Source organism: Agrilus planipennis, unplaced genomic scaffold, assembly GCF_000699045.2.
Source record: "Agrilus planipennis isolate EAB-ADULT unplaced genomic scaffold, Apla_2.0 scaffold498, whole genome shotgun sequence".
Lineage (NCBI taxonomy): Eukaryota > Metazoa > Arthropoda > Insecta > Coleoptera > Buprestidae > Agrilus > Agrilus planipennis.
Genome location: NW_020439306.1, coordinates 13761 through 25245, shown reverse-complemented (window position 1 = coordinate 25245; position 11485 = coordinate 13761). Strand labels below are relative to the sequence as shown.

General features: G+C 36.2%; 1 protein-coding gene and 1 long non-coding RNA gene across 3 annotated transcripts; both read left to right on the top strand.

Moving 5' to 3' along the window:
- The first annotated feature begins 212 nt into the window (after nt 1-212).
- LOC112905669 lies at nt 213-933 on the top strand. Its single transcript, XR_003231935.1, has 2 exons — nt 213-292; nt 659-933. It is a non-coding gene; the product is annotated as an uncharacterized LOC112905669 (long non-coding RNA).
- A 3691-nt stretch (nt 934-4624) lies between these two features.
- On the top strand, nt 4625-11404 carry LOC108743478 (putative serine protease K12H4.7). Of its 2 annotated transcripts, none has more exons than XM_025978515.1 (6): nt 4625-4766; nt 4839-4973; nt 5795-5976; nt 8172-8283; nt 8447-8570; nt 11093-11404. In XM_025978515.1, the coding sequence occupies exons 1-6, from the start codon at nt 4716-4718 to the stop codon at nt 11299-11301; spliced, it is 813 nt and encodes a 270-aa protein (XP_025834300.1). In that variant the 5' UTR covers nt 4625-4715; the 3' UTR covers nt 11302-11404. The 2 variants fall into 2 exon arrangements, with proteins under 2 accessions (XP_025834300.1, XP_025834299.1); XM_025978514.1 differs by lacking the exon at nt 5795-5976 and adding an exon at nt 6814-6995 and having other exon boundaries at nt 4631-4766.
- Nucleotides 11405-11485: the final 81 nt, after the last annotated feature.

Below are 11485 nucleotides of genomic sequence, written 5' to 3'. Positions count from 1 at the left end.
TGTGTGTTTACTTGTATGAGTGTAATCCCCACAGATTTAGTTCTGGTGCCGCCATCTATGTGTCAGGCCGGGGACTTTTCAATTGACCCTAGTATATCACAGTGTTACAAGCGGTAAAATGAGGTAAATAAAGAGAGAAAGAGACTGATATTAGCCGAATGATTGTCTCCCTCTTTCTGGGGAATGGTCAATTTCATGTCCATTCTCTATGTCTATGTGCTAGCTTTAGAGTGTCTTACATCTGTCAAAGATTTAACGTTTTATTAATGACATGAAACGATCAGGCAATTTGGTATTTGTATTTTTTATAAGTATATAGGTTTTTTGGCCGGAGTCCATAGTTGAAGTATAATTAGTGCTGAAGGGCCGTGGTCTAAATGAACTAATAGATCCAAACGTTTCGTCGGCGATTGCGGCTGACATCTTAATATTTTCTAGAATGTTTAGTTTTTTGCTTTTTGTAGTTTAATGTAATTTTGTCATTGTTTCTTCTATGGATCCTGGTTGTGTAGACTTTTCAATCACTCTTTCCTTATGTATACTCTATATCTATATCTTTGAACAAATTGGAAACGTGAAACAATTCCTTAAAGAATAAGTGACAAAGACATCAAAAAGGCTGCTTGACTAACTTCAATGTTTTTTTTTTTAAATTCAGGTTCTTCTCACTGTGCCGATCTCAGATCTGCATCAAATAGTGATTCCGAACAAATCAGACAAACAAAACTCACAATTCGGACAACAATAGCGAGATGGTTGGACGAAATAAAATATGGTACATCATCTGGAAATAGTTTACGAACAAGTGTAATAACTATTATGGCTACTGTAATTTGTTTCATTTATAATTTCTAATTTCTTACATTCATGTAAAATGAAGTGGATTTGCCTAGTACATGCAATTGTGCAGTCAATAAAATTAATTGAAATTAAGGAAGTTTTAAACTCTTTTGTAGTATTTTCTAAAACGCACTGTTAAGATAGCAGGTAAGAGTTGGTCAGTGTTCTGTCGGAGCTGCCTGCGACGCTCTGATGAGATCCAAAAAGAAATCGCGATCCGCGTCTGACAGTTTCGACAGAAGACAGACCACTTCGAATTATTTCATTCGATTAAGCTAACGTGCCTATCACGTTGAGGTTGGCTACGCCGGGATTCGTTTTCAGCAAGTAGATATCCACACAAGTGGACCTTGTTGGAGCATACGTAATCCTAAAATGTAGCATCGTGCTACAGATGGCGTTTACTGCGCCATTTGTAGTATTTTCTAAAACGCACTGTTAAGACAGCAGGTAAAAGTTGGTCTGTGTTCTGTCGGAGCTGCCTGCGACGCGCTGATGAGATCCAAAAAGATCGAAATCGCGATCCGCGTCTGGCAGTTTCGACAGAAGACAGACCACTTCGAATTATTTTATTCGATTAAGCTAACGTGCCTATCACGTTGAGGTTGGCTACGCCGGGATTCGTTTTCAACAAGTAGATATCGACACAAGTGGACCTTGTTGGAGCATACATAATCCTAAAATGTAGCATCGTGCTGCAGATGGCGTTTACTGCGCCATTTGTAGTATTTTCTTTTGTAGATGTTTCAGTCAATTTAAAAGTTCCCCTTCTCCCTTATAAACACTGACATACAAAGATGTAAAGAACATCCAAAAAGTATGTGTGGAATTGATTAATGTGTATACAAGAAATAAACGTCGCTTGATTCATATTACCTACGGAGTTGCGGATAACAAAATTTTTGGAAATAAAACACTAGTAGAAGTTTTTATTTAAGCATTTAATATTTCACAATTTTACCTGTGGTGCACTACTCTTATGGTTTCGTACTTTAGAATAATCCGCAAGCTCCTGTAGGATCACATTGTTGCTCTTCATTCCTTTTCCTCACACTTTATCCAAGAAATTTTCATTTTTAACTTAATGCGATAAAAGCGTTAGATCCTGGAAATCCTTTGCAGTACTTTAATCGAGTTTTATGAGTATTACCCATTTCAATTTAAAAAATGTCAATATTTCAATATGAAGGAACTGGCCCCTTTTTTTAAATATTTAAATATAAATGGCCAGTAGTTAAATCCAAGGAGTCAGTATTTTAAACCAAGTGGTGCAAAAGTTAGCCTATCTCGTCTAACTAAAATCCTTGTTAGTCCGTCGCACTCTTATTCTAATTTTCGTATGTGGCGAAAGAACTCTTATTGTTTTTTTTGTGTGTAAATATTTTTTCTAATTTTATTTCGTTTCAAATATTATTTCATTTCAAATATTATTTCAATTCATTTCAAATTATTATCTTCTACATATCTTGGTTTCTTTTCAATCTAAACTCTACTGTTCTCTCAATCACTTTTACCCATACTCCCAAACTATACATCTGGTTTTACCCTTGATTATTTTCTCTTGAATTCTGTACTGTTTAATTCTACTTAATTCTATAAACCAGTTTCTTCACCCTCTCTCTCACCACTTTTTCTTCTAGAACGTTCTATCAAATCTACTAACAACCCTATCCAATGCATAGGAATTAGAGGGAGACCACTAGAGCTTATGAAAAGCTATCTTAGTGGTAGAAAACAGAGGGTATTCGTCAACAATACTAAGAGTGATAACGAACTAATCGGAGTTCCTCAAGGTACGATTCTCGGGCCGTTACTCTTTATTATCTATAAATGATATTTTAAAGCTATTCAACAGTGGCTCGGTAGTTTCGTACGCAGACGACACTGCTGTTGTATCAGATGAAAATACACGGCACCTTACACAAGAGAATATGAATAACAAATTGCTTCTTATTGCAAATCGGTTAGCTACAAATAAACTTTCACTTAATATAAATAAAACTGTCCATATGACCTTTGGTATTTATAAGTATAGAGTTCCAGATGTAATTAATATGAAGATTTTTGATACGATTATACAAAGAGCTGAATATTGTAAATATTTAGGAATCTACTTTGATTTTAACATCAAGTAGGAGAAGCATATAAATTACCTATTGAGTAAAACTAAATATCTAGTATTTATTTTTCGTAAACTTAGCAATACAATGAAAGCTGCGACTATGAAAATGATCTATTATGCTTTCTTCCAATCAGTAGCCAGCTATGGAATTATTGCCTAGGGTGGTACTTATAACAATATTATAAAATACAAATAATATTAAAAAAAATATCATACATACATAGTTTTTTTTACCTGTATAGTAACGGTTCAACTATCAGAACGTTCGAACCCGACGATTTCGTAGTCAAACCTACCAACCGAACTTGATCGTTCGACATACAAAGTGTCGCCCGACCGAATCACCGCGCACCGTCGAACCATTGTACCGAGCATAATTCAACCGTTGCATCGCGCTTCGTCGAACCGTTGTACCGCGAATAGTTCAACCGTTGCACCGCGCATCGTCGAACCGTTGTACCGCGAATAGATCAACCGTTGCACCGCGCATCGTCGAACCGTTGTACCGCGAATAGTTCAACCGTTGCACCGCGCATCGTCGAACTGTTGTACCGCGAATAGTTCAACCGACGCACCGCGCATCGTTGAACCGTTGCACCGCGCATCGTTCAACCGTTGCACCGCGCATCGTCGAACCGTTGTACCGCGAATAGTTCAACCGCTGCACCGCGCATTGTCGAACCGTTGCACCGCGAATTGTTCAACCGTTGCACCGCGCATCGTTGAACCGTTGCACCGCGCATCGTCCAACCGTTGCACCGCGCATCCTCGAACCGTTGTACCGCGAATAGTTTAACCGCTGGACCGCGCATCGTTGAACCGTTGCACCGCAAATAGTTCAACCTACATCAAAACGGAGATCATTCGAGTCTCCCACCACTTACCCATTTTCCCACCTTGTGAGTGATTACAGCTTGTGAATAAAATTGCAAGTTGTGCAGCAGACTCTGTTGCCAACTTTTAAACAAGATTTATCCGAATAGTTTCGTTTGTATTGTTATTTCATGGTCATTTCAAAATAATATTACCCTAGAAATACCATGGGTGGGTGGTGGTTCGGGTGAGAAAGATGAGACGGACGAAATGAAGACAGAAGAATTTGGACCAAGGCAAACGGACCCGGAATCGAACCGGCGTCCTTCCGAATGCTAAGTAATGGTCTAAACCCCTAGGCCATGCCGCTCGGTAGCAGCTTCAATTAATGAGTGCACTATACACTGTTTCTCCTAACTTCTTAATATCTTTTGTTAAATATAGTTTATGTAACTTAACTGCTCCAGTTAAGATGGTAATATTCAGAGAGTCTCAAAATGTTTTCTACCTATGGACTGACCGGTGTAAACTGAGGTTTAATGTTGTATAATGTTTCATGTAAAAAAAATAATACCTAGTCTGGTTATCGATATAACCTTGTCTATAACTTGTAAATAATGTAAATCACTAATTATTATTACATTTCTTACTTTAAATAAATTAATTGATTGTTGTAATTCACTATCAATTTGTTATCAATATCGCTGATATGTATTATCATATTTATGGTATAGATGCGAAACTTCAAAGATACCAAAAGTAATCCCTGAAATAATTACCCCCACCACTCGTTATTAGAAACATAATCGTCAAATTGTCTATCGATGTATCTACTACAATTTATTAATAAATAATTAATCTTATTGGTAATTTTAGTTCACATTCCATTTCGTTTGCACTTTTCATCACCTATTCAAAAGTGTTCACAACTTTTACTGAGATGGCGACTTTACCTATTCTATTTCTAATATTGTGTGTTTTTGCTTCGGAGGTAAATAATAAATAAAGTAAACTTAATTCTCATATAACGTATCTAAATAAAAATTAAATTTAACATTATTAGGCAAAAATATTCCGTAACTTGCATGCACCACCCCCAATAGATGTTCCCGTCGGCAGAGCTACTGTTCCCGTGTGGGCTAACATAACCCAAAGGGTTGATCATTTCAATCCTGTGGATAAAAGAACATGGAAAATGGTAAGTGCAAAAATAGTTTCAAATTGAATATTCCGTTTATTTTTTAATTATATTCAACATAACAAGCTGAATGGTGTCGTGGGATACCTGGTAGAATAGGAACGAGGTCTCTAATTATTTTTGACAAATATTCGTCGAAGGGTTCGCGGAATGGGGGTAAGAAGTAGAAATAAAAGTACGAATTTATTTTTCCTTTTCAATATATTTATCTACTACCCTTACACATTTTTCCCATCTGTCAACTAACTTACGTATAGGTACCTTCGAAAAAAACTGTTTTGTATTTGTCTGAAAAATACGCTGAAACTGCATCCTTCACGTCGTCATTGCTTAAAAATTTCTTCTCACGTAAACTTTTTTCAAGTTTGGGAATAGATAATAATCGCTGGGAGATAGGCCAGGACTGTAGGGTGGGTGTGCAAAAATTTTAAAGCGCACCTTCTGCAAGGCAGCCATCGCAACACGGCTGTTGTGAACAGGCGCGTTGTCGTGCAGAAGGAGGACACCTTTGGTGAATCTTCCTTTTCTTTTCTTTTTTTTACTGCTTCCTTTAACCGCTGTAGGATTAAAGCATTGTATTCACCGGTTATAGAGACACCTTTATCCTTATAATCGATCAGCAGGATGCTTTCTGTTTTTCGTCTAAACTTAACCACACCTCTTCATCCTTTTAGGAATAAAATTTAAAACAATCTCTCCTCCTAAAGTAGCTACCTAGTCAACGAATAGGTACCTATATTCGATTTATATGAATGAAAATTCAACGAAAATATTTTTAATAGTTCAAGAACTGAATATTAGTTCAATTTCTTTTTCCGTAGAGATATTTATATAACGACGAGTGCTTTGTGAGTGGTGGTCCAATATTCATATATCTTGGGGGTGAATGGACCATAACAACGGGAAACCTTATGACCGGGCCAATATACGACATTGCATGTGAAAATGGCGGATATATGTTTTATACTGAACACAGATATTATGGTGAAAGTCAGCCGACTAGGTATGTTGCGTGGTTGCTTATAAAAACTAAATACACTATAATGCTCCTGATTGTTGAGGCACTTAATTTATGAAATTTTAAATACCTAATGAAATTANACGCAGCACTACCACTGAAGATGTCAGCCGCAGTAGCTGACGAAACGTCTGGACGGAATCGTTCACTTAGACCACGGCCCTATAGCCCGAATCTGCATTCTACTATGGATTCCGGCCGTGAAAGCCTTTGTTCTTATTAATAGACTTCAGATAATAATTACTCAGATTCGATTCCTTGTTCAACTGTTTTTTTATTCGATTTGATATCTCCACCCACTAATGCCTTCACTAACATTTAAAAGCACTTCATTGCACTTATTCGTACTCCCTCCACCCGACTATCCCAGCCCCCGCCAACCGCCCTAATTACCAATGCTTCTCTGCTCAAACATATTTGCTTCTCTTCAATCCTAAGGAGATGAAATTTCAAAAACCCCTCCACAGTGCTGTCCTAAAGTACTCAGGGAATAGTATCCGCTCCTTAAAACTCTAGGTCCACTGGTTTATGTCAAGTGAGGACCATTTTCACCCCCTTATGGATCAAATTTGAAAAGAATATCTTTTTATTACATCAATATAGTACCCACTAAGAATATTTCCTCCAAATTTCCATTTTCCGTCTAAACTTACCCCATCCCTTTTCATCCTTTCAGGAATAAAGTTTAAAGCAATCTCTCCTCCTAAACTAGCTACCTAGTCAACGAATAGGTACAGTCGATTTATATGAATGAAAATTCAACAAAAATATTTTTAATAGTTCAAGAAGCTGAATTATTTATTTCATTTTCTTTTTCCGTAGAGATATTTATATAATGACGAGTGCTTTGTGAGTGGCGGTCCGATATTCATATATCTCGGAGGTGAATGGACCATAACAACGGGAAGACTTATGACCGGGCCAATATACGACATGGCATGTGAAAATGGTGGATACATGTTCTATACTGAACACAGATATTATGGAGAAAGTCAGCCGACCAGGTACGTTGCCTAGTTGCTTATAAAAATTAAATACACTGTAACGCCTCTGATTGTTGAGGCACTTAATTTATGAAATTCTAAATCCCTAATGAAATTAAAAAAGAAAAGGGTCATTTGTAACTATTTTGTGATTATATTGTAATGTTCGTGGGTTTAACAAAATTAACTCTAAGAATGATAAAGACAAAAACTACTTATTTACACTAATTATTAAAGAACTTAAAAACACTATTCACTGCGCTATGTATTTCACTGCTATTACTGCTATTTATTTCTGGATTAACTTCTGCAACGGTCAATTTATTTCTCCTCTACTCGGCGATCGTCCCCTTCTTTAAATACTCTTTGTTTACTTTCGGGAACCTTCTGGAAAACGTCCGGACAGTTTATTTTTTTTTTGAACTGTTTAACTGCTTTCCCAGAACGCAGGTACGACACACACATTCATAAATACAGCGCACATGAAGAAAGGCGCCCGCGGCTAGTCGGCGAATCTATAAGCCGTTCACGCACACGTGTGCCCGATCGCACACGAACACACTCGTGCTCTCTGCAATATAAATGGATCCTCGCACATCAGTAATGCAAATGAGAACTCAAGGTCTTGAGTAAGATAAGTTTCTCAAATTGTTCATTTTGATCTTGACCTCTTGTTTTCGATATTTTCTTAGATATCAATATAAGAACAATATAGTTTTGATTGTTTATTTAAAAAATTAAAAGCCGCAACATTGGCGTTAGTTTAACAAATAAAGGATTTTCTGCCTTTGATTCTACACTACCATACACTTACGTATTAAACATCGGTGCTCTTGATTTTTGAAACAAGGTATGATATTTGAAAATTTGAAATTGTTCTCCTGTATTCTTTGTTGACTTGCTCTCAGATTAATCTCTAAACGTTAGACTTTCTAATAAACAAGAGCACATCCACAAATTACAAATTCGGTTGTAGCTCCTGTATCTATACATAGAGACTGTCAATTAGTAGAATTTAACATAAAATAATTCTTCAATGTATAAATAATACCTACAATTTGTATCAATGATAAAACGTTTAGAGTGCACCTACCTTAAGTAACACTAATCGTAAGAATAACATTGACAGGACCAAAAAAATGAATAGAGTGATAAGTAAATGACACAAGGTTTACTTAATTGAAATTCCGTTTACAGTGATTGGAGTTCTGAAAATCTAAAGTACCTTTCGGCCGATCAAGCTCTAGCTGACATTGCTTACTTTATCAAATACCAAAAAGAAAACATTCCAGCCTTACAAAATAGTTCGGTGAGTAACACTAATTAGAATTCTACGTCAACATTTTCATAATATCTTATTTAGCTTCGTTAAATTTCTTTTAAAGCTAGTGTAGCAAAAATGTTAATTAAGCCACAATAACTTACTAGCTACTACTTTAAAATGCAATTTTATTAATTTATGGTTACTTTAGGTAGTAGCAATTGGAGGCTCTTATTCTGCAACTCTTGCGACATGGGTTCGTATTAAATATCCCCATTTCGTTGACATTGCGTATGCCTCCAGTGCTCCACTTAATGCTAAAGAAGATTTCTTTGGTAAGTTCAATTATTTGATAATATATGTAGAAATAATTCGTTGATAAGAATGCCGCATTCATAAATTAACAAGTTTCTGCACTTCTTGCTGCAATGAGTTGACTAAATATGATATGATAAGCATTCCAAACTGTGCCTAACGTTGACGATTCGTTTTACGTCAATACGAATTGTGCAAGCATGTTATTTGACGAGATGAGAGAGAGAGAGAGAGTAGAAAGGAAAGGAGACATTGATGAGAATGTCATTCATACATAAAGCACTAAGTTTCTTATTGCACTTCTTGGTGCAGTGAATTTGATCGCTTGTTGTTGCGAACAGGACTGAACTGATCTAAAACCAAGTACATTTGGATGAATCATCCTACAACCTACTAATATTTACTCCAGAATGCAGCAGACTAATCTCTCCCAGTGTTTTGAGAGGAAACTATAGCAAACGGTTGATTGTGATTGGAGTCAGGTTGGAGATAACGTGGCAAAGTGGCTAAATATGATAGCATTTCAAACTGTGCCTAACGTTGACGATTCGTTTTACGCCCATACAAATTGTGCAGGGCGTGTTATTTGACGAGAAAACGTGAGAATGCAGTAAGGAGAGGAGTTGTTGATGAGAATGCCGCATTCATAAATAAAGCACTAAGTTTCTTATTGCACTTCTTGCTGCAGTGAGTTGACTAAATATGATATGATAAGCATTCCAAACTGTGCCTGACGTTGACGAATCGTTTTGCGTTGATACGAATTGTGCATGCATGTTATTTGACGAGAAGAGGCGAGAAAGCAGAAAGGAAAGGAGTCGCTGATGAGAATGCAATTCATAAATAACGTATTGCACTTCTTGGTGCAGTGGAATCGATCGCTTGTTGTTGCAAATTGAACTGATCTGATCAAAAATGCATACTCCAAAATACAGCAGACTAATCTCAGTGTTTTGAGAGGAAACTATAGCAAACGGTTCACTGTGGTTGGAGTCAGTGTTTGAGAGGAAACTATAACAAACTGTTGATTGTGATTGGAGTCAGGTTGAAGATACGTGGCAAGGTGGCTATCTATTGTGTGGAGTGTATTCCACACGGGTTTCGTGAATCGCTTGAATAAATAAAATAAAACTGAACATAAAAGTGATTGTTTCTTTTTCAAAGTTAATAGACGTTTAGAAAAAAATGTTTAGAGTTACAACGTTTATTTTTGCGTTACTTTTAACAACTCGGTAACCTAACGTAAAGGCGATAACTACTCGCATATGAACGTGGCACTTAAGAAAACAACAATTCTATTTAAAGCCGAAAAGATATTTGTTATTACAATAGTTCTAAACTTTGATACCAAATTAGCACGTAAGAGAGCATCTAGTTTTGGTACGCTACAAATTTAATTTTTGTGTTGCTTATCACGGAGTCCTCTCGAGAAAGTACTCATATGATATTGAACTGAGTAGTTTTATCAAAAAAGTAAAATGTTTTCTATGTACTTCTCTTGTGACATTTTCTTTTGCTACCAATTTGGGCTAATGGATAAACCAAGAACATAATCATAGATTTTGTTAGTACATGTAACATCCAGCTACTTTGTAGGTATATATCACAGGTCAATTGAAAAGTCCCCGGCCTAAAATAGTAAAACACATTTTTTTTTGCAAAATTCGTTTTTTTTATTCAACATCGTGTTCATCGTGTGCAGTCCACTCCGATGACTATCGATTGGATGGAGCCATGTTTCATCCATTGTCACATATCGACGCAAAAACTCGGGTTTATTACGCGTGATCATCTTCAAACACTGCTCTGAATCATCAACTCGTCGTTGTTTTTGGTCAAAAGTGAGCTCGCGCGGCACCCACTTTGCACAGAGCTTTCTCATACCCAAATATTCGTGAATGATGTGATGTATACGTTCCGTTGATATCTGTAGAGTGTCTGCTATTTCATTCAATTTCAATTTACGGTCATTCAAAATCATTTTGTGGATTTTTTTAATGTTTTCGTCCGTAACAGCCTCTTTTGGGCGTCCACTGCGTTCACCGTCTTCGGTGCTCATTTCACCACGTCTAAACTTAGCATACCAATCCTTGATGGTTGATTTTCCTGGGGCAGTGTCCGGAAATTCGTTATCAAGCCAAGTTTTTGCTTCAACTGTATTTTTTCCCTTCAAAAAGCAATATTTTATCAACACGCGAAATTCCTTTTTATCCATTTTTTTCACAATAACAAAAGTTGCTTCACTAAAAATGCTATAATTCACAAACTAATGATCCGACAGCCGTTAAACTTATAGACGCGTCTTTTGAAGGTTAAGACTAACTGAAAATCATATGGATTTAGTTGTGGTGCCGCCATCTATGTGTCAGGCCGGGGACTTTTCAATTGACCCTATACACTCGCCTTCTTTAAAATACTGTTAAATTAAAATATGATTCGTAAAGTTAAAAAAACAATAATCTTAATGAAGGTTAGTTTAATTTTGTTTCTAACTAAAATTTTAAATGAAAATATTTATAAATAATGGATCATCCCGTTTTAGAATACTACGAAGTCGTCAATGACAATCTGGCTCTTGCATCATCAACGTGTCCTACAGTTATTAGATCAGCAATTTCCGAAATTGAGACCATGCTCGAATCCCAAGAAGGTATTGCCACAATTTCTGCATTGTTTGGGTATGTAGCTGCATTACTTCATGTCTTTTGTGTATTTACTAGTCGACTTTGCATCTCTAATGGTCTAATCTAAATATTTGCACTCGACGATTATAACTTAATTATTTACCATTCAAATAAAATGTTTCTATATTCAAAACTTAATCTTGTGGCGAATACAAAAAATATAAAACGTACAATTTTGTATATATATTTTTTTGTATATTAATTTTTCATATTTTTGTACCTGTGTAAATATTGTAAACCTTTCGCTTCTT

Coding starts and splice junctions, on each gene's coding strand:
- LOC108743478 (XM_025978515.1), top strand. CDS start 4,716: ATGGCGACTTTACCTATTCTATTTCTAATATTGTGTGTTTTTGCTTCG. Junction 5,977..8,171: donor GGTGAAAGTCAGCCGACTAG/GTATGTTGCGTG, acceptor TTCCGTTTACAG/TGATTGGAGTTCTGAAAATC. Junction 8,571..11,092: donor TGCTAAAGAAGATTTCTTTG/GTAAGTTCAATT, acceptor ATCCCGTTTTAG/AATACTACGAAGTCGTCAAT.